General features: G+C 45.2%; 1 protein-coding gene across 1 annotated transcript in view; it reads left to right on the top strand.

The window, feature by feature from the left end:
- Positions 1-21791: 21791 nt before the first annotated feature.
- LOC123428271 (probable metal-nicotianamine transporter YSL3) overlaps positions 21792-27124 on the top strand; it is a 116894-nt gene continuing 111561 nt past the window's right edge. The window contains exon 1 of the mRNA XM_045112466.1: positions 21792-22246. Within this exon, the coding sequence (XP_044968401.1) occupies positions 21910-22246 (337 nt within the window). The 5' untranslated portion in view covers positions 21792-21909. The remainder of the gene's footprint in view (positions 22247-27124) is intronic.

The following is a 27124-nucleotide window of genomic DNA, read 5'->3' as shown; positions in this document are numbered from 1 at the left end:
TTCCGCCACGGCCTCAAACGATGTGCGCAGGGTTCCCAAGACCACCATCCGGGTGCCACTTGGTACACCGTGCCACTCCCTACCGCATCACAGCCCATCTCTCAGTTCAGCGCTATGCACGGCCTCCAGCATCATTATTAACACCAGAAACTACTTGCAACTCCTGGACCGAGTACTACGCGGTTAATAAGTCGAGAGGGTCAATTAAGTATCCCAACGTGTGGTAGTATCTAGTCTTGGATTACATACACGGAACTCGGTTCCTAAGGACGGTTCCAATGAAACAACCCGCCATGTACTCCTACATAGCCTTTCACTGGTACCTTTACCAAATCAGGTTCAACACACAACCTTTACTTACTGAACACATTCTCACAATTCTGTTTATCTCCCAGATGACAGACCATACACAACTCTAAGCATAGCATGCATAGTAGGATAAGGCACATCATGGCTCAAGCATCTACCAGGTTTGCTAGGTTGCAAGATTCAGCTATTTACTGTGACAAAGATAGGTCATGCAAAGGAAGTGGGTTCAACTAATGTGGCAAAAGCATTTGAAGCATTTGATCCTAATGCAATAAGTAAGTGCAGGAGCGAGAACATGGGATTTATCGGGATGATCAAAATGGTTGCTTGCCTTGTTGCTCAGAGGAGGGACAATATCCGTCAGTCGGATATTCAGTGGAATCCGGAGGAGCGGAGCCTACCGAAAGAAATGACAACAATCAATAGCAATCATATGCAACAAAATGATGCATGAGCATGGCACGAGGGTGCAAGGTGGTATGCTAAGGTAGCTATCATTTATTAAGTTTGGAGTTGATTTGAATCAGATTCAGTATCACTTCAAACGGGGTATTCTCGAATACCCTTTTAATTGATTCGACCTGATGCTCAGATCAACTTGGTTTTAACATGCATGGAAATGATATGTTAAGTTGCTGGTTGTGATTGGACAATGTTTGATCATAGTATTTGAAGTGGAATTCAAATGATTTTCAAATTCCATCTTCATAGCATTTATAAAGTTTAACTTATTCATTATTCTACATGTTTGGTCTAGTAGCATTTTCAAACATGTTTGAAAATGACATATTCAGATTCCTTGGATTTTTCGGATACTTTTTCATATATAAATTATTTTCATTGGAGTTACACATTAATTTCTATGATTTTTAGAAGTTTTGTCATTTTTCTGGAAATTCTTTTAAATCAGAATATCTTTACTGCATCAGCATGACATGAGCAGGTCCAACTGGCCGTTGAAAGTCAAACCTGACTAGTGAGACCCACTGGTCCGTGACTCTGGTCAGTTTTAGATTAGTTTTAAACTTAATTAGCTAATTAACAGTACTCGACCCACATGTCAGTGACTTATTAGTTTAATTAATTTTATTTTTATTAATCCAAAACATCCAGAGGCTGGCCCCACACGACAGTGGCTCAGGCCAGCTGAGATCCACCGGCGACGAGGTCGTCCTCGCCGGCGGTGAGCCTCCGGTGACACCAGAGATGGCGGAGGGCATCGGAAACTCGTCTCCGACGACCAAACACACGGCGGAGACCACAGGGAGATCGGCCACTCGACGGCGCGCACGATGGGGCAAACCCCAGGGGCTGGGGTGGTCGGAATCGACCAAAGCTTCAAATGCTTTTGCCACTCGTCGAGGCCATCGGAAACAGGGTCAAATCGCGCGGGGCTGGGCTCCTAAAGCATCTACGCGGTGGCCTGAAGCTGCTGGTGGCCTCAGATGGACCAACCCTTCACCGGAGGGCTACCGGCGACGAGCTGCAGCGGCGGTCCTTATCGGGCTCCGGTGGAACTAGGCCTAGAGGAGGAGATCGATGGGGAAAACTTGGGGGAAAGCTGTGCAAGCTCACGGGGAGTGTAGTGGTGGCGCTAGCTTGCTCGGGGAGGCGCTGAAGGTGACGAATCGATCGAAGCTTGCCGGCGGCCGAAGCTTGAAGACGACGGTGTCGTGGGCGTTGCAGGTCTCGGGGGACCTTCGGCTTCTACAGGGAGGACCAGCTCGTCGAGGCGGAGTGAATGGGGCACTCGAGGGAAAGAACTAGTGGCCAGAGGCACGGGCAGCTCGAGCTCGAGCTCCTGTCAATGGCGGCAGTGGGGGAGGAAGGAGCCGAGAGGAGAGGGGGGAATGGAGCATGGGAATGGATAGGCCAGAGCTCGGGGAGGTTATCCCCGTGCGCGCCAGCGCGAAGTGGCGGCCAGGCAGGCAGGGAGCTGCGTGGAGGCGCCCGGCATCGCGGCGGCCACCTCCTGCTCCTACTGGCGAGGAGGAAGACGACACAGGGGCTGGGCCTGGGCCAGGTGAGCGTCAGGTAGGCGTTTCTTCCTTCTTTTTCTGTTTTGTTTTCTGTTGTACTAACTTTTTTCGTTTGCTATTTATTTCAGCTCCAAAATAGTTTACCAAAAATATTATGAACACAGCAGAATATTTGTTGGAATATATCCAACCATTCCTGAAGTTTTAATTATTTTTGAAATCTTAAAGTTTTTGAATTCATATTTAAACTTGAATCCAGTAGCTTTTTGCATTTAAATAAAATGCCAAAAGTGTTATGAAAATGGTTTTCTTCACTGCTTATTTGCTTCCATGAATTATCAGAAAAGTTGAACTTTTCTTGAGGCCATTTTGGATTCATTGATTTGAACAAGTTTAGAATTCCTTTGAATTTGAGAAGTGGCTAGGTTTTTTTTTTTTTTTGAGTTTTGCTTGACCACTTGCTTTGATCTTGTTGCAATTTTCTTGGATGCAATGCAAAGAAGATATGAGCACAATGCTATACTTGATTAGGGTTTTAGGGATGTGACAGTTATGTTCGGATCACCTGACAACATCCACAGCAAAGACTTAGTCTTCCATATCGTTCCTTTCTGTAGCGGGTACGACGTTCTACTCGGCCGCACAACGTTTGCCTCCTTCAATCATGTGCCTCATTACGCTTACCTAAATTTCAAAATGCCAGGACCCAGATATGTTATCACCATCAACGGCAATACAAAGCGGTCTCTCCGGACCGAGGACCACATAGCGGCCTTGACAGCTGAATGCCAATACAACGCCAAAACATCAAGCAGCAAGCTCATCGTCGAGGCACGGCAAGCGAGCCCGAGCTTAATCGGAACACCCGGAGAAATCTCCGGCCATAAACACATAGGGACACACTCCCCACGATACATCCCGGTCACCATCAGGTACGTCCCTCGTAGACAGAATTTCATTCTAAAAATACCATGGGTAGCAATGGGGAGCCACAACCAAGGACCGTATGTTTGGCTCAACCAAACTATGGATTGCATGTTTTTACAGACAAGAAGGAGATGTCGTTAAGGATCTATCAAGTGTCATGCTCACCTATAGCACGACAACTTTTCAAGACCCCCTATTGAAAGTCCGCTTGCCGACAATAAAACAACCTTTAAAGGATACTACCCCTCCTCCCTAAAGAATAATAGGAGAAACTACGCAGCTGGAAGCAGGGCTGACGTCAAGTCACCCATGATAGGCAAGAAGAAAAGGTCACCTTGAAATATGAAGATGCGAACAATAGTTCCCTGTTACAGCTGCCTTGGCACCATAAATTATAATAAATATTACTTATATACCTTTTTTACAGCATCCTTACATTTATATGCGTTTTTGTTCATTGGCGCCAAAGGGTAGAGTTGTTTGATAAGTATCAAGTGCGTTTGGATAATAGACCGGGGGCTTGTATAGAACACCGCACCGAGCACTATCCCGTCACTACCTTTTTTTAGTGTTCGGTTTCTTGGATATTGATTTATATGCATCGGTTCCGAATTATGTCTTGGGTCCATATATGGGTTGACCCGTTCGTGTTCTTACCCCCTAACATTCCGCTAGTTCGGCTAAAGTCGTAAAGGGAGAACCATTGCGATTGTATTCCGAGCTGGCTTGGCTATAAATACCTCACTGGAGAAAGCCGAAAAGTGACTGTCATAATAAGCGAGTACCGGTCTTCAATCCAAGTTAAAAACTAAGTTCCCATGGAGGTTCTCTTCCGTGTTATACGGAGAGTTTTGTACTTTTGCAAACCTGGTGGTAACTATTTGAAATTTTTGGGTCATCCGACTACCACACAAACCTGGGGGCTAGCCTCCACATTGATGCTCCGAAGGCTAAGTGAAAGCACTAAAGCCGAATAGTCTGATTGCCTCGTTTCCTTCACGCACTATCGCATCCGCGCACCAATACATTGGCTAAGGGTCATAGTGCGGATGTCTAAACACCCTTTATATTCTCTACATGGGGGTTGAAGCCGACGACTGGAAACTTTCAAATTAAACGGCCAAAACAGGAGTCAAATAATTCAAAGTGCATTACATCGTACAAGTTTCATAGTAACAGATTGTTTCGAAGGCACGATACAACATCCCTACTCATAAATTACATCTTTAGGGCATTGGGTTTCGATCACCCGATCACACTCCGTCGCAGCGTAGAAATAAAGCTCTGGCGACCTCAGTTCTTTTTCACAAGGCGGAGCCTCAATTACCATTGTCAGGGCTTCACTCCCGGCCAATGCATCATTGTCCTCGCAATGGCCATCCGAGCTCTCTATATGCAAACATAGTGCTACAAGACTTCGAGACAATGCGTGGCGTCATACAATTTATGTACTAAGCCAAAATAACTACCTAGGAGATGCTCAGTAGGCCACAGCTGGACGTAGAGGTCCTTCATAGACGGCTCTACCATCCTGTGCTGCTCCATAAGCTACTTCATTTGATTGACAATAAGGGGGTTGTATTCGGGAGCTTCAATCTGCGCCCAGAAAAGACTGTGCTCTGGGTCCCCGTCATGGACTGCATAGTGCTTGGCCGCATGTGCCGCACTCCACTGGAGTTCTGTAAAGGCGCGTGGGGAATGTCATAGCCGGGTGAGAAAGGCAAACTGTTTCCACCGAAGGCACTTTATAGTAAGTATGGCTTACCATCCACAATCTTCTTGACCGGGCGCACTTCTTCCGTGAAGAAGCGCCTCTCCAGCCGCTCTGATTTAAGCGTGGAGGACAGCTTCGAGAGCTCGGACGCCTGTTCCTCGAACTTTTTATATAAGGCCTTGTTTTTTGCACTCGCATCCTGCAGCTCTTCCTGGAAATCTACTACTCTAGCCTTATTCCCACCGCTCTTGATCTTCAGCAAGTTCACCTTGGTGGCGGTTTTCTCCGCCACCATCTTCTGAGCGGCGGCCTCCTGTTTGGCCTTCTCCAATTCAGCCCGGAGTTTCTCCAACTCTAGGTCCATGGTTGCAGACATAATCAGAATCACAATGTCATGTATAATTGCCACACAATACTAAATTATTCAAGTACTATAAAAGTATCAGTGTCATGCGTTAAGATTACTTTGCTTCTCATCAACCCGACTATTAAGTCGGCTAAGCTCGTCATCGGGAACATGGAGTTTCTGGTTCAGCTCGGCTACTTCCAGGGTGTTAGTGTCCACAACTGAGGATGAGTCTCGCAACAACTAGATAAGGTTTTATATGCATCCATATCAACAGGATTGGGTTATTTGGCCAGAGTGCCCTACTGAGTTGTAATAGTTCATGGGTCCCCCTAACCGATTTTGCACAAAGTTGGTAAAATATCTCGAGCCACGGGCAAGCTTTTCAACTCACTAATGGCTCGAGGTGCTATCGTACCTATAAGTCATATTAAAAGAATATAAATAAAATAAATGCTAATCATTTTACCTTGAAACCTATCAGCATACTATTGAAGGCTCCCTTCAGTACTCTATCAACGGACTGAATGCTTTGTAGAATCACACCCATAAGGGTGCGATGTTCATGGGTGATGGGCGCGCTAGATAGGGCCTCCGCCATCCTTGTGGGCCATTCGTTTGTGGTTTGTTTTGGCACAGGTAGCACCGAAGGCAATGGTGAAGATACCGGAGGAGGAGAGCTCTTGGGAGTTGTATCCGGAATAAGCTTGTACGAGTCCAAGTCCCCCTCTCCCCTCACCAAGAGGGGATCGACTTCCTGGGTCCTGGAGACCAAGGCATGAACCTAGGCAGGGACCTCCTTGTCTTCAGCGATCGAAGTACGAACCTCGGCCGGGACCTCCCGATCTTCGGTGACTAAAGTGTTTACTTCGGCAATCACCACCTCGTCCCCTGTTTTCGGAGGGGCTTGGTGGGACATCACCTCCGCAACCTCATACGATGGAGGGAGAGTGGTGCGGGAGGCATTCCCGCTCTCTGCCAGTTCGTCTGGTAGTGAACCCCCCGAGACTTGATCCGTCGGGAGGTCTCGGGCAGGGATGCGTCGGAAAAAAGAGCATGTATGGTTAACAAATAAAGCTCAGCATAATTCATTAAATACAAGTTGGATTTTGTACCTTTGGGTCGGGGCTTGACCCTGGGTGTCCTTCGAGGAACCGTCTCAAAGGCCTTAGAGTGCTCTTCAGAATCTGGGCTGTCGTCGGGCAGGACTACCTTGCCTCTGCAAGGTTTCTTCGGGGCCTGGGGAGGCAAGCCCTCCTTGGCGTCCTATGGCGTCGGCCTTTTCCTGGTTTAGAGGGAATCTTTTTCCCCTCAATCTCTCCTTCCTCCTGATCATAGGTGGAGGAGGCATGGCTCTCGCTGGACTTAGTATCCAGAGGGCCCCTTGAGCGGAGACCCCCGCGGATCTCCTTCTTCTTCTTCTCATTTTTATCTGGCGTTGTGTATGGCGCCACCATTAGCATCGCAGTCAGCAATTGTGACCTCGGTTCCTCGAGCAAGCGGGTTGGGTGATCTATTTTCTTGGCCTTTTCTAGCTAGCCCTGCACAGAGAGTGTGGGAAGAAAATGAGATCTCTGATAAAGTTAAAAGTTGTACCAACAAGAGGCTTGATCATACCTCCAAAAGGGGTTAGCGACATCCAAGCCGGCGTTTTCTTCCTCGGCTCACTCTTGTTGGGGTTTGAATAACACCTTCCACAACTTCTCATGGGTGATGTCGTAGAAATGTTCCACAACGTAAGGGTCGCCGAGCTTGTAGGACCACATTGGGGTGTCCAGACGCTGACACGGAAGGATATGATGACGCGTCATAACTTGGACCACATCGGTCAACTCAACGTTCTTCTTCACCCTCTGCTTGACGCACTTTTGATGCGCTTCCGCCTCCGAGAGCGACCCCCAATCGAGGCCTCTTTTCACCCACTAGATTAGCCTGTCAGGGGGCACAGATCTAAACTCGGCACGCGCGAGCCAACTTGCCTTTTGTGGCTCGGTGATGTAAAACCATTCCTTCTGCCATGCTTCGATGGTGTCAATGAAGGTGCCCTCCGACCATTCCACTCACGGAAGCTTGCCGATCACAGCTCCACCGCAGTCAGCATGTTGGCCGATGACTGATTTTGGCTTGACATTGAAGTTCTTAAGCGATAAACTGAAGTTCCGGTGAACCAGCAGGAAGTCCTCGCAAACGATGATGAAAGAGGAGATGTGCATGAAGGAGTTCGGGAGAAGATCATGAAAATCTAACCCGTAGTAGAACATTACACCACTGACAAAGGGGTGGAGTGGGAAACCTAGTCCCTGTATGAAGTGGGGAAAGAACACCACTCTTTTGCTTGGCCTTGGAGTCGGCACCACCTGGCCTTCCTCTAGCGCACGGTGAGCTATGTCCGACGAAAGATAGTCGGCTTCCTTCACCTCTCAAATGTCTTTGTGGGAGATGCACGAGATCTCCCACTTACCGTCAGAACCTGATTTGGCCATGGCTGGGTTTAGGGGAGGACGAATGGGAGAGGATGGAAAGCGGAATGGATCTGAGATCTCGGAAGCTAGGATGGGAGGGAGTCGAGTCTGGAATGCGGGTAGCTGCTCTATGGATCTTTTTCCCTATTATGGGGGGCGATGGGCCAAGGGCTCCCGTTTACTGTGTCGTAAGCCTGGCCACTTCCTTAAATGTCTGTGCCAGTAAACGCGTCTGGGATTACCCAGACCATTACCCGTATCCCCTTAAATGCGAGACACGATCTCCACGATTGACAAGACGTGCGTGTGAGAAAGCGGTCTCGAACCGCAAATCGAGTTTTTTGTCATAACTGATTATTATGACCTTTCGTCAGAAAAGTTGTTAGTTGTGGAACTATTTACACTAAGGCCTTTTTGCCTCCTGATTAATAAATCTCTTTTTTAAAGGCATGATATCACCAATGGATCAAGTTTAAAACCAGCCGAACATGAGGGGAACTCGCCTTGCAAACCGATTACTCTAGAGCAGCCAAAGACCATTTACATCGCCATTGGATGCTAGTTCGGGGGCTATGGAGGGAGTCTAGGATTAAGGGGTCCTCACGAGGTCGAACTGTTGTTCGTGGGCCGATCTAATAGGCCACATTATTGAAGACTGGTCTACATGAAGATCTCGTAAACAAGTAGGAAAGCTCCAAAGGTTGCCATGTCATCCAAGTTGTGAAGGCTAGATTGACATGTTTACCCGTGGCTGAGGTCGGTTATATGTAACCCTAGGGGCCCCTGGTCTATATAAACCAGGGGTTTTCATCCGCATAGCAAGGTTGATTCATCTACGGTTTAGCTCATACGATCTCGAGGTAGATCAACTCTGTAATCCTCATAATCCATCAATATAATCAAGCAGGACGTAGGGTTTTACCTCCTCAAGAGCGCCGAACCTGGGTAAAACAACGCCCCCTTTGTCTCCTACAACTCATTGATCCAAGGTCCACAGTTCGGAACGCCCTACCCAAGATCCGCTGGTTTTGACACTGACACCTGGTGGGTTGGGCGGAGCTGGACTACGCCAATTTACAAAGGGGGTCTCTAGTGGCCGAAACGGGCATCGTTGACGCCACGGTTGAGGTCAGCACCAACAGTCCAGCTCATCCCCGATGACCACCACCATCCAAGAGACCGTGCAGGGCCCAAGATAAAAGAGCACAGTGAACAAGCGGCCAATGCATGCACTCGCGAGACTGTCATTGAAATCAAACATTCACAGAAACTGTGCATGCCACATTGGACGAAATGCAATTGGCACGATGGAAATGAGTTTGGGACTCAAACTTTTTTCGGGGCTTCTCATTGTCTCTAGAGACTGTCGGAATTCATTCAGAATTTTTGGAGTTGGATAAGATGGGTTTTTAACAAAAACATCAAATCTGGTCCAAACTTCAGTCAAACAGGTTTTCAAAATTTTGAAGTGCAAAACAAAAAATTTATGGTGAACTAGTTTGAGGGTACCTAGGGCTATCATGGATAACTTACTTGGGGTCAGAAATTAAGGGAAACTATAGGTTCCTTTGCGAATTTTTGGGGTACAAGAATGATTACAGAAAAATCCTAGAATCCTTTTGAAATAGATATAAATAATAAACACTTCCAAAACTTTGTGAGATTGTTGTAAAATATGTCCTCATGACAAAGGAGGGTCATTGGTATGAAATCTTTGAAATAGGGAGAGGGGAGAATTTTGTGAAAATTTTAGAGAGCAAATTTGAGCATAAACCCAATTATAAATTGTAAACAAAATAAGAGATGAAATTCACACAATGAAATTTCTGTCACGTAAGAATTATGTAGAAACTCTTGTCAAACCAGAAATGATATCAAGAAATTGCATAAGAATTTTTCTTAAGATAGAGTTTCCAAAAGATTCCAAAAGAGGTTTTTGTAAAAAAGTCCAATAACTCTCTTTAAAAATAAAGAAAAATCTGAACATCCAAAAATCAAATTTGAGGGTGATACAGAATCAAGACTACGACGTTGGAGGCTAGTTCGGGGGCTACTAAGGGTTTCCCTGACTAAGGGGTCCTCGGGCCGTTGACCTATCTTCACTGCCGGACTCATGGGCCGCCCTATGATTATCATTGGAGGGCCGAACAACAAGACGACGCTCTGTATAGAACGGAATCTTCCAAAGTCTTGGTGTATGGTCCAAGTTAAGATGATAATATCGGCATGTTTCTTTCGAGAAGTAATCGACATTGTGTAACCCTAGATACCCGTGGTATCTATATAAACCAGAGGGTTTTAGTTCATAAGGCAGATTAAGATCAATACTCCTAGGGTTGTAGACAACATCATACGATCTCGAGTTAGATCAACTTTGTACTTGATACTTCATCATCAATACAAACAAAGCAGAATGTAGGGTATTACCTCCATAGACAGGTCCCGAACTGGGGTAAATATCGTCTCTCCTCTTTCCTATTACCTATCGCTCCAAGATCCACAGTTTGGGACCCCCTACCCGAGATCTGCCGGTTTTGACACCGACAGAGAGGATCCGCGGGGCTCTAGGAGGGAAGCGGGATCTCTGAGGTACACAAGGATTGGGATGAGGATGGGAAGCATAGATGGCAGAGTCTACAATACGCGTTTCACCTTCCGCAAGGAAGACAATGACAGGTTTGGGAGGGGAACGACCATGCGATGGTTTCCTCCTTGTGCATCCAAAAATTGGCAGCTTCCTTCCTCCTCGCGTCACGATGCCCTGTCGCCATTGCCATTAGTCACCCTTCTGCGGCAGCGCATAGAGGTCGAGAGACAGGAACTGGTGCGGTGCAGGTCAAAACCGATTTTTTGTTGATGGATACATGGGCTCATTGGGACTATTTGCCCATGATCAAAGGACATGCCTTTGAATTTGTTTCTGGAGTAGCAGCCCATGTGGGAGGTGCATCGAATGGCCAAGAATGACTCGGAGGCGCGATCTGACGGCGTGAGTTGCCTCCTAGCATGCTTAGTTTTAATGTTTCTATATTGTAGGCACTTAATTAGCGAAGAAAAATAGCTAATCTCCTATGGGCCTAACGCACGGGCAAATAGCTCTCGTGCGACATCTTTGAGGTGAATTGGATGGACAACGACATCGTTGGCTTAAATGGCTCACGTGCGACGTTTTCACGAGTGGCAATAGCTCAGACGAGAATAGCTGATAAAACGGTCGTCTCGCTGTTAATGGACGACAAGGTTAGGTTAGGACAGTCCGTTAGGACAAGGGTTATGTGCTCCGCTAGGTGGGACCTACTTTAGTTTCGACGCCGCCCGTGAGTTGACCTCTTCCACCTGATTCTCCTGTGCTCGACGGCTCCCGCTGCCCTGTGCCTCTGCTCCGGCGGCGACAGCGATTTTCTTCTGGGGGGGCAGTGGTTAGCCTTTCTCGGTAGCGGAGGAGCCATCTCTGGTGAGTAATTTCGCAACCTAGCTCCATTCCCCACAATTTTGCAAGAATTTGTTGCCTCACGCTCTATTTCCCCCGCCGATTTGGCATGTAGATTCGTGTGTCGTGGATGGATTGAATTAGATTGAGGGAGGAGAGAATACTTCTAATCGGTAATGCACCCTACCCCCCTTCTTTAGCTGTTCTTGAACTCCATTCGTGCGTCGTCCCGTGAAGTACCTCACTCCACTACCTTTTCCCCTTCCCGCCATTGACAAATAGGGGCAGGGGAGATTCTGCGCCTACCTTCGCAATTACAGTAGAATTCTTTCCTTGTAAAGCCAATCTAGTTCATGGTAGCATCCAAGCCATTCATAGAGATACATTTGTTCGGTGGGATGTCAATTGTAGAGATATTGATCCACAGGAGTTGCAGAGCATGGAGGAGAAGGTCGTCCAGAATTTAGTGGAGAGAATTGGGGAGAGTATTGTTTGGGGTCCAGATCAAGAGGTATCACTGCTACTGAAATTGATCGACAAGAAGGTTGGACAAGCAAAGCTACAACTTTTTATGCAGAGTTAATTGATCTGAAATCTGATTCCAAAGTTGGTTATTTGCAATCAAAAATGGATTCACACATGGCAGATGCTGAGTGGGTTGCACAAAAGCCGATGTTGTTGCCGATGATTTCTGAACTCACAGTAATAGGTGACGAAAGAAGGGATGATGATGATGAAGAAGAAGAGGGCCACAATGGTGCTGGAACAGTTGTTTCTATTGATTGGAATGATGTAGATTTAGAGGAACGTACAAATTTGTTCATTGCACCTATAGCTGACATTAAGATGGCCAAACTATTTAGCATTCCAGTTGATGACAGAGATAAGGAGAAAGATGACACTAGTGTGTCTGCTGGTGCTAACCCTCGAAATTCAAACCCTCAAGATGATGTTGATATCCTCCAGCATATGATGGAAATGGGTGCAGATGATGTGGATGATGCAGATGACAATGAGCTGGTAAATTTGTATGATAAAAAGAACCCTGTTATTGAAGTGGGGAAGTTGTGGCCAAACATGGATGAGTTTAGGATGTGTTTCAAGACCTATGTAGTGAATCATGAGTTCGAGGCCAAGACTTTGTGGACTGATCGAAAGAAAATTTATGCTAGGTGCCAAGGTTATGATGGAGGTACCAATCCTTGTAAGTGGTACATATCTGCTAGACAACAACCTGATGGAAGTACAATCAGGGTAAATCAAATCCCAAATCAGCATACTTGTATTACCAGTTCACAAACAGTTTCAAGGATGACATCACAGCTTTGGATTACAAAAAAGATTACCCTATTTTAGCCAAGACACCAAACACTACAGCAAAGAGACTTAAAGTTGACTTGGAAAAGCAATACCCTATTGTGCTGAAATATACCACAGTGTGGAAGGCAAAACAAAGGGCAATGAAAGCATTGTACGGTGATTGGGCAAATACATTTAGGATGTTGTCTAACTTTAAAGCAGAGGTGGAGAAGAGGTCACCTGGAAGTGTGGTGGAGAGAGATACTGAGGTAAAAGAGGATGGAAAGGCTTATTTCAGCAAGTTTTTTATGTGTCTAAAGCCTTGCATCGATGGATTTAAAGCGAGGTGACGTCCAAATTTGAGCATAGACTCATCTTTTTTGACTAGAAAGTGGAATGGTCACTTGGGAGCATGCAATGCTCTAGATGGACACAACTGGATGTTTCTTGTTGCCATTGGAATGTTCCAATCAGAGACACACGCATCGTGGACATGGTTCATGATCCAGCTGAAAATATGCATAGGGCCAGTATCACCTTTGGCCATCCACACAGATGCATGCAAAGGGCTAGAAAATGCAGTCAAGATTGTCTTCCCCCATGCTGAGGAGAGGGAGTACTTTTGCCATATGTGGATGAATTCGATCAAAAAAATCAGAGGGGGAGAATTTGGGCGCATGTGGCCAGCCGCAAGATCCTACACCACACAGACCTATTCCTATCACCTTGGTAAGAAAATGGAAGCATGTGGTGAGAATGATTTTTCTACGTGTTTGAACACATACCATTCTCTTTTATGGTATAGGTCAGGTTTTAATACTGCCATCAAGTGTGATCATATCAACAATAACTTGGCAGAAAGTTTCAATAACAAGGTGAAGGAGTGATACGTCCATTTTACATCATGTTTTCATGTTGATATTTATCGCTTCTTTGGCTGTTATTTCACTTCAAGGTACAATTCTTATGCCTTTTCTATCTTATTTTGCAAGGTTTACATGAAGAGGGAGAATGCCGGCAACTGGAATTCTGGCCTGAAAGTGGAGCAAAGTTGAGATACCTATTCTGCACAACTCCAAACACCGTAAAAATCAACGAGGATTTTTTCCCGATTTATCAAAAATACTGGGCCGAAGAAGTGCCAGAGGGGCACCAGGGGGTGCCCACAAGCCTGCACGGCGCGGCCACCCCCCAGGACACGCGATGAGGGCTTGTGGGCGGCCCACTGGCCCACTTGCTCCCCTCTTTTGCTATATGGACGGTTTCGTCCAGGAAAAACTCAGAGAGGAGCTTTTTCGTGGTTTCGCCGCCGCCACGAAGCGGAACTTGAGCAGAACCAATCTAGAGCTCCGGCAGGACGATCCTCCCGGGGAAACTTCCCTCCCGGAGGGGGAAATCATCGCCATCGTCATCACCAACACTCCTCTCATCGGAGGGGACTTGTCACCATCAACATCTTCATCAACACCATCTCATCTCCAAACCCTAGTTCATCACTTGTAACCAATCTCCATCTCACGACTCCGATTGGTACTTGTAAGGTTGCTAGTAGTGTTGATTACTCTTTGTAGTTGATGCTAGTTGGATTGTTTGGTGGAAGAGTTTATGATCAGATCCTTGATGCTATTCATTACCACTCTGGTCATGAATATGATTATGCTTTGTGAGTAGTTACTTTTGTTCCGGAGGACATGGGATAAGTCATGCTAATAGTAGTCATGTGAATTTGGTATTTGTTCGGTATCTTGATATGTTGTATGTTGTTTTTCCTCTAGTGGTGTTATGTGAACGTCGACTACATAACACTTCACCATTATTTGGGCCTAGAGGAAGGCATTGGGAAGTAGTAAATGGATGATGGGTTGCTAGAGTGACAGAAGCTTAAACCCTAGTTTATGCGTTGGTTCGTAAGGGGCTGATTTGGATCCACTAGTTTAATGTTACGGTTAGACTTTGTCTTAATTCTTCTTTCGTAGTTGCGGATGCTTGCGAGGGGGGTTAATCATAAGTGGGATGCTTGTCCAAGTAAGGGCAGTGCCCAAGCGCCGGTCCACCCACATATCAAACTATCAAAGTAACGAACGCGAATCATATGAACATGATGAAACTAGCATGACAGAAATTCACGTGTGTCCTCGGAAGCGTTTTTCCTCCTATAAGACTTTGTCCAGGCTTGTCCCTTGCTACAAAAGGGATTGGTCCACTTTGATGCACCGTTGCTACTTTTGTTACTTGTTGCTTGCTACGAATCATCTCACACCACAATCACTTGTTACCGACAATTTCAGTGCTTGCACATATTTCCTTGCTGAAAACCACTTGTCAGATCCTTCTGCTCCTCGTTGGGTTCGACACTCTTACTTATCGAAAGGACTACGATTGATCCCCTATACTTGTGGGTCATCAAGGAGTTGCAAGATTTTCCTGTGCATGACATGGTGGACCAAATCAGGATCATGATCATCCGTATGTGGGAGTTGAGAAGAAGAATTGGTGAGCTTTTACAAGGGGATAAGCTACCAGCAGTGGTACAACAGGTGGTCAACACGAGTCGAAAGCTTTCACATCTAGCTGTTGAGAAATCTTCATTGTGGGGTGCTGAAGTTAGAGATACAAAGACTAGCAAGAGGCATGTTGTCAACACTGATTTGCATGAATGCACTTGCCAAGAATGGCAACACACTCGGAAACCATGTGACCACGCCATACTCTTTTTAGCATCTAGACCCAAGTTAAATATGCACCCATACTTGCATGACTATTACTCAGTACAGAGATTCAGGGATGCATATGCTACTCCAATTCCAGCACTGATAGACCAATCACAGTGGCCTGAGGTGGACTTTGAATTTTTCATGTGTCCACCCATCACTAGAACAAAGGCTGGAAGGCCCAAACAGAGCACATTCAAAGCATGGTTTGAGAAAGGTGGGAGTAGTAAGAAAGGGAAAACAGGTAAGGATGTGAAGCCAAAAAGGGCTCGAGAAGGTAACAAAAATAGATGCAAGTTGTGTGAGGAACTTGGGCATAGAATTGGTTCACCAAAATGTCGTTACACTCCGGAAAGACCAAAGTATGTTAATGTTACTGTTTATGTTGTTTCTTGTTGTTTATGCTTTTTTCAGTCTCTAACCAAGTGGTATGATTTATTTTTCACGAGAAAGCATGCAGAAAAAATGCCACCTCTTGTTGTTCAACAGTGCTGGCCAGTGAAAAAGGCAAGACTCAATGGATCTACAAAGAAGAGAAGTTTTAATCCAGTAACTAAACCTATTTTGGATGCACCGGAGCAAACTGAACATGTTCTGGACGCAGTAGAGCAAACTGACCCTGTTTTCGATGCACCGGAGCAGTGTGAACCTGTTTTTGATGCACCGGAGCAGTGCGAACCTGTTTTCGATGCACATGAACCAATTCTGCAAACTGAACCTGTTTTGGAGCTTGTTGTGCATAGTGAACCTCTTCTGGAGCTTGTTGTGCAAAGTGAACATGTTCTGGAGCTTGTTGTGCAAAGTGAAATTGTTGCTGAAGTTGAGGAGGTGCATCAGGTGAAGCATACTGAGGTGCTTAGTCGTGCCGTGGGGACGCCTACTGGTCGTGGCAAGAAAACTAGGAGCATCAACAAGTTGTCCGCCATAGAAGTTGAGAATTCGAAGAAATCGAGTGGTAAGAAGAGGCAAAATAAATAGATTTGGCAATTGTGTTCTGATGTGAAGACTTGTTATTTGAATCCAAAATTTGTAATAATGATGTGATTGGCAATTGTGTTCTGAAGTGAAGACTTTTCATTTGAATTCAAAACTTCAAAGTTGAACCAACATTTGTAATAATGATGTGATGCTATTTGTAATAATCTGTTGTTTTAATGATATGATGCTATTTGCAATGTTTTTACTTGTTTTGTTTTCACTTGGTCATCAATCCGAGCATTTATTGGATGAATATTCATATTATTTATTTTCTTTTGAATAATAATGGTTTTAATTGAAAATCGTAACAAAATGAAAAAATAAGTTTGGATCTTTTTTAGTCACTCCAAAATTAAGCTTTGGTGGGGTTTTGACTATTTTCATTTTCAAAGTTTTCAAAACCTGCTTTCGTTCCAATGTCCTTGAGCCCTCCCCCTCGCCCGCGACCTTGGTCACGGCAACGCTGCACTCTCTGGTAGCGCAGCAATTCTTCAGTTAATAAAGTGCAACAATTCTTCAGTTAATCGATGTGGAGGAGCGTAACGTTTTGGTGGAGCTGGGCCGACCAATGAAAGCGCAGCCCGCGGATCGCTGACATAGCCATACTTCCTGATCCAGACCGTCCATTCGCGGCGGTCCAATGGTCCGGACAGGTGCGGGGTTTTGAGGGGGTATTGATGGGGGTTTTAGAGGTTTTCAAACGTTAGGGTTGAGCATAAGTAATTCAAAGAAAAACAAAAAATAGGAAACTTGTGGCAATCATCATTCTATGTGACTAACTCCATAGGAAAAATAAGAAATCTGGACTATGGAGTTTTTCATGAAAAAACCTTCACAAACTTGGCTATCACGAACGAGGTTGTACGGTTTAAAAGGTTAGGGTTGAGCATAAGTAATTCAAAACAAATCCAAAAATATAAAACTTATGGAAATCATCATTCTATGTGACTAACTCCATAGGAAAAATAAGAAATCTCGACTATGAAGTTTTTCATGTAAAAACCTTCACAAACTTGGCTATCACGAACAAGGTTGTATGATTTTCAAAGGTTGGGGTTGAGCATAAGTAATTCAAAAAAATCAAAAAAATAGAAAATTGGTGCCAATCATCATTCTATGTGACTAACTCCATAGGAAAAATAAGAAATGTGGACTATGGAGTTTTTCATGAAAAAACCTTCACAGACTTGACTATCACGAACGAGGTTGTACGGTTTTCAAAGGTTAGGGTTGAGCATAAGTAATTCAAAAAAATCAAAAAAATAGAAAATTGGTGTCAATCAATTTGAGTTGTTAGTATATGTGTACTAGTTTTCCAATAAATTTTTTTAAAATTTCTATGCTCATTTCAAACTTGGTCAAACCTAAGCTTGACAATCATTTAAACAAGTTTCAAACATGAAAATGACAAACCAAGCCTAGATCCTTCTTAGTCACTCCAAAATGAAGCTTTTGTGAAGATTTTGAAAGTTTGATGTTCAACACCCAAAACCACTTGTCTTCACACATGAGTTTCAAATTAGCTCCAAAGGGAGTAAATACCCCATTTCTAAACAGGTTTTTTGTCCACCATGTCTAAAACACCCAAATCAATTTGAGTTGTTAGTATATGACAAAGTAAGAACACATGTACTGGTTTTCCAATATTTTTATTTTTTATGCTCATTTCAAATTTGATCAAACCTAAGTTTGACAAACATTTAAACAAGTTTCAAACATGAAAATGACAAACCAAGCCTCGATCTTTCTTAGTCACTCCAAAATGAAGCTTTTGTGAGGTTTTTGAAAGTTTGAAGTTCAACACCCAAAACCACTTGTTTTCACACATGAGTTTCAAATTAGCTCCAAAGGGGTAAATACCCCATTTTTAAACAGGTTTTTTGTCCACCATGTCTAAAATAGCCAAATCAATTTGAGTTGTTAGTATATGACAAAGTAAGAACATGTGCACTGGTTTTCCAATATTTTATTTTTTATTTTATTTTTTATGCTCATTTCAAACTTGGTCAAACCTAAGTTTGACAAATATTTAAACAAGTTTCAAACATGAAAATGACAAACCAAGCCTGGATCCTTCTTAGTCACTCCAAAATGAAGCTTTTGTGAGGTTTTGAGTATTTTCATTTTCAAGGTTTTCAAAATCTTGACTACTATATTCAAGATATCACATATCACTGAAGGATTTTTCGTTCCATTGTTTATAAGATAGCTTTATATTTTTTCTCATTACTATATGACATAACAGTACTATGTGCGTTCGTTTTATATTTTTTCATTTTTTTTAATTATGTATGCTCATTTCAAACTTGGTCAACCAAAACCATGTTAACCCAGATTCGACTTGGGCTGTTGGATCGAGACCTTGTAGAAGGAATCTTGCGTCGTACAGTTGCGATCGGCCACTCAGCCAGAGCGATTCGCGAGACGCTCATTCTGCGCTCGGATTGGTTGGTCCGCAAGACACCCGTTGGCCAGTTGTGTTTTGTGTAGTCTTTCGCAGGGCGCCCGCTTTTGCATGCATGCGTGGCCCGCATCCAAGCTGCTTCCACATCAGAACGCATGTGGACTAGTACATCGATTCGGACGTCGCACCACAGCAATTAAACCACATCACTGACTCGTCTCAGATGTCGCGTGGCACGAGAGCAGTTAACGTCGTTGTTCAAACTCGGTTACAACGAGCGGCAAAAATAGGGCACAAGCACATTCGATTCAACTTCAAGTACACACGCGTTGGCCGTTTACTCGCACGCCTCTCTTCGCCTTCATCTTCTCCAACCGGCTATATAACAACGGACGCCCATATAACCACCACCTCTCTCCACCGAAACCACATATCCAGTTCTAGCACCCCCTCTCGCCTCTCTAGTTCTCATTCCTCTCCGCTCTAGTCGCGATGGAGTTCGTCGGAGTCACCTTCAACCCGCCGCCCACCTTGCCGGATAGGCACTACCCCGTTGGCGTGATCGTGGAGGAGACCCTCCGCGTCTGGGCCATATCGAGGTGGAGGGGCCCGTTTGAACTCACCCGCGAGTTCCTCAACCTCGGCTACACCCACCTCAACCTCCCACCCGGCACGCGCCCGATGTTCCGCCTCAACATCAATCCGGCCGATGGTGGCATCCCCCTGGTGATGCTCACCGTCACCTTCAGGAACGGGCGCGATGCGCATGCGCTCCTCGGGCGAGTCTTCTGGTGTGGATGTGAGTTCATCACATTCACCGCCTACAACATCTTCACGAACTACAAGAGCATCTTCCCTGCTCCCAACCAGATGCACTCCCTCCCCTACAACTTCGACGAGCAGTGAAGATGTCGGAGAAGGAGAAGACGGGGCGCCCGGAGAAGGCGATGGTGGTCGGGGTTTAGGCTTTAGGGGCAGCGTTCCCCCGTTTTATTTTCGTTGTACTTTCCTTATCGTGTAATGCATGAAAAACTATGTTCGTCCTACTATCTATGTATCGTGTAATATATATCTATGTATGGGTACCCATCTATGTATTGTGCGTCCACCTACTATCTATATTCGACCTACTATATATGTAGAATTCCATTCGGTACCATTGGGGTTTTCTTTTTCCTTCTGGATGACGACGTCACCGCGTTTCCTGAATGATGAACACATTATCTATGTAAACACATGCAAAGAAAATATTTACATAACCTATGTAAACACAAGCAAACAAAAATAATATGAAGCAACTGCATGGATGTGCTTTCAAAATTCATAACCTATCTAAACACATGCAAAGAAAAATATTTACATGCGCCTTTATCACATGTATGTACTTATAAACGTCCGCATCTCTACAGCTCGTTGTTACTCCAGCCTAATCATTGACGTATATAAATCAGTGAGACCTAATGACAAAAGGCGACGCGGGATGATTTGTCAATATTTCCCGTTCAAAAAAAACAGTCGTGCCAATATTTTTCTTCTTTGTAGAAGGCCTAAGGCATATGCCCCGAAAGCCCATGGAAATGGTAATTGGGCCATATGTTCAGTCTAAAAGGGTTGTGTGGCTTAGTCTCTTTACATGGTTGCGGGTTAATTGTTAAAAAAGCAGGGATATATTGAGTTGTCATATAAAAGGGTGCCCCTACGCCTGTGGGCTTTTTTGGGTTATTTACTGAGGGCCCATTTACTCAATGTCATTGTCATGGCCCAACAATCAATAACCCATTGAGTTTTTTTTAACATGAGCTAAATTTTGGGCGACTTGCCCGTTAACTGAATAACTAATAACTGAATAACTAACAATGTATACAAGTGTTGGACTTCAGACTGACAGCAACAAGTTGACTGAAGAAATTGCCATAGAAAATCAATCCACGAACTTGGCATAGCGCACAGATCACGTCCTCTGCCCTCAAGCTGACTACAAATTCTATCCACGCCCTTCTAGCGACGAATGAACAACAAGTAAAAAAAACAAAGCAATGATACAACCATAAAATCCTCCTGTCATTGTATTTGTTTGCTTCTGCAAATCGACCATCTGCTTGAGATGTTTCTTGATCTCCTTCAGCATTGCACGCATTCCTCGTCGTCGTCATGGCTCTGTCCCCCCAATTCTCCACAGCATTCGGCGGCAAGCCCAAATTAAGCTCCCAGGTTGCCGCCCCATTCAAATCAATGTAGCCCTCAAGTTGAAGGCTCTCAATATACGCATCCATCCACTCGAAATGGTCACATTTCTTCAGGATCTCGAAAAAGCAACACGAACCCTAAATCCCAAATTCGACTACAAAAACCGAAATGGAGAGAAACTCAAGCAAATCGCTGCCAAATAAGTGAAATCTAACCTTCCCATCCCGTCCTACCAGTGTCTTGCTCGAGCATCTCACAAACTCGCGCCCAAGATTGCCGTTCTGATCTGTCTTACTGACCCACCGCTTCAGAGGATCTGGTCGTGGGCAATCAGGGCACCTTGTAAGTGGCACTGCACCATACCATTGCCATCTTGACTGCGAGGCGGAGGAGGAGGTAGACATCTCTCTCGTTGTCGCGCTTCGTCGCCGAAGAAGAGGAAGATAGGGGAAAGGGGAAAGAAATTGCACGGGAGCGGGCGGCTGGGCACGGGAGCGGTTCTGGCATAGCTGCGGTGAGGTGGGTCCCACGCTGACATGGATAAGTGGTGGGTCTAGCTGCGGCGAGGTGGGTCCCGCGCTGACAGGTGGGTCTACATGCGGTGAGGTGGGTCCAGCGTGGTGAGTTGGATATGTCCCACGCTGACGTGGATAAGTGGTGGTGGGTCCAACGTTGTGTAGTCTCACATAATCTTGACATCATACATCAGTTGCGTTTAAACAACATATCGCACGTGGCTATTTGTGCTCCAAAAAACGTCGCACGTGAGTCATTTCAGCCAACGATGTCGTTGTGCGTCAATTGCCCCTCAACGATGTCGCACACGAGCTATTTGCCCCTAACGCACAGATCGGACGTCCATCTACCTTTACATCCAAAGGCGTAGGACTAGTTTCATAGATGCATATTATCTGTAGTGTGATGCATAATGGCTCCCAAATATAAATATAAAGATCTATTGGTGCATGCTATTTTTGCTTAACCTGGGCTACACTCCCTCCCCACCTCTCACCATTTCCAACCGCACGCATGGCTCCTACAAGAACTAGCTACCCAAGAACGGAACCCCTTCTTCCACCACAAAGCTTTCGCAATCCCAAGGAACCCGCTCGCTCGCTCGGTCGAGACCTGGAGCTGGCACCATACGTAGGAGGTGACTCCCAATGGATGCAACGATCGGTGACCCATTATTGGCGGCATCTGTTGAGCGGGCGTTCGAGAAGCAGCCGCTGCCCGGGTTATGGGAGCAGGTGACACCGCGGGCAGTGGTCGTTTCGGTGGTGCTCTCGGTCGTCTTCGGCTTCGTGATCCTGAAGATCCACATGTCGACAGGCGTCGTCCCTGGTATGAACATGGCAGTCAGCGTCCTCAGCTTCGCCTTACTCAAGTGGTTCGTTAGCCTCGTCCGGACGTGTGGCCTCCCAACGTCACCATTCACGCGCCAGGAGAACTTATTGGTGTTGACCACCGTCATTACAGTAATCAACTTAGCCATCACTGGTAAGCATAAATAAATTTCATTGCTTCTTCCGTTGTTGAGATTTGATTCCCCGTCATTCTAAAGATCAGAGTACCGGGTCGTAGTTTTTTATGGTTTTCTTGTAGACTCGACCCGTGAATGCTATCATGGTTGTTGTTTTCCGTGAGTACTGTCTTTTCTGATACTCCCTCCATCACAGTATATTGAACGTATTTCGAAAACTATAATTTTTTATAATTAGAAAGAAACAAGGTGCGTGATATTAATTAACATATTAATTGAGGTATTTTGAAAACCGTCTTCACCAATCCATGCGAGGAAGTCGCTCATCTAGTGGACGGGGAGTTATTAATGCGTAAGTCTTGCGATTAATTAGACGCTTTTACAGCTCGTCGGCTCGGTTTTTCCTACCAATAGAAAAACATCTAGCTCCGAAAACCCTGTGAGATACGCTCAATATACTGTGATGGAGGGAGTATGGATTTTGTATATACTTTTTGCGAGAATTTTTAATTTCGTATACGGGACTGTGAAGCAAAGGGGTTATTGTTGGTCTCAACTTTGCACAATAACCTCACCACATGCCCTCAGAACAAAAAAGAATAATCATAGAACAGGTGGAAATCATTTCATAGATACTCCCTCCATATCTAAGTTCAATTTAAGCTGCAACAACATCTTATATTTAGATACAAAGAAAGTATTTAAAAACAAATTTACACTTTCACATAAATAACTTGGAAAACGATTAGAATCAACCGGTTGATTTCTTTATCTTGTAAACCTCCTCCTCCACCTGCCATGTGCCCTCGCGTCCACCGCTTCCCCGGCCTTATCTCTCCACGGGCGAAGCTGTCTCATCCATGTGTTTCTTTTCTTCTCTTTTCCAATCTCATTCATCCTGACATCCAAAAGAGAGCATTCATGGAGAGCATCACCATAGCAGCTAGGAATTGGGTGTGGGCTACTGCCGGCCGACGCCTTGATGCATCCGCTGTTCCAGGAGCATCCGCCATCGCCGTCAGGCTGCAGTGGAGCTTCGACGGGGGCAGCGTTGTGTGGGGACCGGATTTTCTGGGATTTTAATTTCCCTTTAAATGGCCCTCAAGTATACCAGCCCCAGGAATATTCTTAGTTGGCACACCTTTTCTTGATACAAATGTCCAAGCAAAAATACACATTGAGGTACAAGACCAAAGTGGTCTAATGAGTACATCAAAAGGGTTTTTAGTGGTTGATGGCGGAAGCGTTACAGGGATCTCCAACTCCTCTAGGACTCCATTTCCCACAGGAACAGCTCACCGGGTTAATTTCTATCTCGCGCGACTGTTGTCCTTGAAGCCTGTGCTCCAAGCTTATCGTCTAGCATCTCCTCTCCAAGCTTGTAATCTGGCTAAGACAATAGTCAGGGACAAGCCAGTGAGTACTTTGAATGTACTCGCAAACATCAAAAAACAATATAAAATTTGTAGTGTTAATTATACACTCATAATGATGCCATAATACTGCGTCAACCCAAAATACTACTTAAGCATTAGTAGTGAAGTTATAATCATACTGAAATTCTTTAAGCAATCAATAATGTTAATAGTAACAGATGCAATATAAAACATGCCACAGTCGGGCATCTCAGCGACACCACATAAAGGACTTATATGAAATAATAACAAACATGCCACACTCGGGCGTCTCAGCAACACCACATAAAGGGCTTATATGGAACAATAAACATGCCACAGTCGGGCGTCTCAGCGACACCACATAAAGGGCCTATATTAAGTAACAATGAATATCCACGAGGTAGAACCTTCCCAGGGATATTCAACAATAAAAATCATAAGGGTTAGTCCATAGAAATAATGTTTATAATCATCCACCATATTTCCCGATTAGTCTCATACTCCTTTAACTACCTCCGAAGACCGACACTTGACTAGTCAACCAACGTCCTTGACCGTGGACACAGCTACTCGAATAGTTTTGACTCTGCAGAGGGTGTACTCTTTACCCATAGTTCACGGTTTTCAATAGTCATCATGACTAATACCGCGTACGGCATTTTAAAAGTGGACACTCAGAATCACCACACACCCACTTTACCTCCGCGAAGCCCGGATTCACCCGGACTACGCTGCCAAGGTAAAACCATAAGACGGGGAGGCTCCGACCTCGATTAGCATGGTGAAAGTATGTGGATGTCGCCTAGAGGGGGGGTTGAATAGGCGCTTTAAAATAATTAAGGTTTAGGCTTGAACAAATGCGGAATAAAACTAACGTTTAATATGTCAAGCACAAAACCTACAAACAACTAGGCTCACCTATGTGCACCAACAACTTATGCTAAGCAAGATAAACAACTAAGTGATAGCAAGATATATTACAATAAACAATATGTCTATCACAAAGTAAAGTGCATAAGTAAAGGGTTCGGGTAAGAGATAACCGAGGCACGGGGAGACGATGATGTATCCCGAAGTTCACACCCTTGCGGATGCTAATCTCCGTTAGAGCGGTGTGGAGGCACAATGCTCCCCAAGATGCCACTAAGGCCACCGTAATATCCTCACGCCCTCGCACAATGCAAGATGCCGTGATTCCGCTAAGGGACCCTTGAGGGCGGTCACCGAACCCGTACAAATGGCAAACCTTGGGGGCGGTCACCGAACCCGTACACGTGGCAACCCTTGGGGGCGGTTACCGGTACCCGTACAAATTGCTCGGGGCAATCTCCACAACCTAATTGGAGACCCCGACACTTGCCCGGAGCTTCACACCACAATGATTGAGCTCCGAGACACCACCAAGCTTCTAGGATGCCAAAGCATCCGCGAAGAACAATATCTGGGGTACTAAGTACCAAAGGTAATAAGCTTCTCAAACTTCACTTCCACGTATCACCGTGGAGAACTCAAACCGATGCAACTAATGCAATGGCAAGAACACACGAAGTGGTCAAGTTCCTCACACTCAAATCCCTCCACAACAACGAAAGCTATGGAGAAATATGAGAGGAAGAACATGGAGCTCACAAAGAACTCCAAGATCAAGATCCAAGGGGTTCCTCTCACATAGAGGAGAAAGTGATTGGTGTAGATGTGGATCTAGATCTCCTTTCTCTTTTCCCTCAAGAACAAGCAAGAATCATTGGAGGGATTGAGAGTAAGCAAGCTCTAAGAATGTCAACAATGGAGGTAGAACAAGAGCTCAACGGATAGATCAAACCAAGGGGGAAGAAGACCCCCTTTATATAGTGGGGGAAGGAATCAGACCGTTACCCCCACTTACGGCCCGAGCTCCAGCGGTACTACCGCTGGCATTCCAGCGGTACTACCGCTGACCAGGGGCGGTACTACTGCCGGCTAGCGGTACTACCGCTGGTTGCAGCGGTACTACCGCTGGCACTCCAGCGGTACTACCGCTGGGCCCCTGGTAGTGCAAAGGCACTACCACTGCCAAGAAAGTCTTCGCAAAAATGTCCGACACAGTACAACCGCAAAGATGACGGTACTAAAAACTTGGAGCGGTACTACCGCTGGCCAGGGGCGGTACTACCGCCAGCTCTAGCGGTACTACCGCTAGGGCCAACGGTACTACCGCCAACTCTAGCGGTACTACCGCTAGGTCCAGCGGTACTACCGCTCGCCAGTGAAACAACCATAACTTTCGCATACGAGCTCCGAATCGAGCAAACCCAAGCTTGTTGGAAATATTAAGATCATGCAGATATGAAAATGCCAATGATATAGAGATGTGAGTCCTCTATGAATGAAGAACTGACAAAAACTATAACATCGAAAACATCATAGTAGATGCATATGGACTCCGTTTTCGATGAACTCGAGCTTGTCACGAAGATGACCATAAGCTCTAAAACTCACAAAGAGAAACACCAAACAAGAACCAAGAAGTATGATGCAAGGATGCAAATGGTTTGAGCTCTCAACGAACGATACGATCAAGCTACTCACTTGAGAGCCCCCCTTGATAGTATAGCAATCTATCCTAAACAGAAAACCTATCAAGGGCAAACCTATACCTTGCACCTCGTCCTCTTGAGCTAGATGATGATGATCTTGGCTTCCTCAACATGGACCACCTTTCTTGATTGCGTTGGCTTGATGAAGACTAGTTGATTGCTCCCCCATACTCACTATGGGTGAGCCACTCTTCAGCATATCTTCACAAGTCCATTGCCACCACAATGGACGACAAGCTTCAAGCATGATATCTTCGTGCTGATCCACTTGAACTTGCACATCGCAATCTTGATGACGATCACAACTTGACGTCATACTTCATGGATTGTATGAGATCTTCCCTTTGACGCAAGCCCATGGAAACACACCTAATCCCCACATAGAACTCTCACGAAGACCATGGTTTAGTACACAAACACGTAATGGACAATGCTTACCATGTGATTGCGTTGGCTTGATGAAAACTAGTTGATTGCTCCCCCATACTCACTATGGGTGAGCCACTCTTCAGCATATCTTCACAAGTCCATTGCCACCACAATGGACGGCAAGCTTCAAGCATGATATCTTTGTGCTAATCCACTTGAACTTGCACATCGCAATCTTGATGACGATCACAACTTGACGTCATACTTCATGGGTTGTATGAGATCTTCCCTTTGACGCAAGCCCATGGAAACACACCTAACCCCCACATAGAACTCTCACAAAGACCATGGGTTAGTACACAAACACGTAATGGACAATGCTTACCATACCATGGGATCACTTGATCCCTCTCGGTACATCTTGTACGCTTTGTGTGTTGATCATCTTGATTTACTCTTTGTATGAGATCTTGATCAACCATGTGTCTCTATGACCATACTTTGGATAATACCTTGAATACCATCTTGGTCATCATATAAACTCCTTGAACCC

The sequence above is a fragment of the Hordeum vulgare genome, chromosome 1H, assembly GCF_904849725.1.
Source record: "Hordeum vulgare subsp. vulgare chromosome 1H, MorexV3_pseudomolecules_assembly, whole genome shotgun sequence".
NCBI classification, from domain to species: domain Eukaryota; kingdom Viridiplantae; phylum Streptophyta; class Magnoliopsida; order Poales; family Poaceae; genus Hordeum; species Hordeum vulgare.
This window is presented reverse-complemented; position numbering and strand designations above follow the sequence as displayed.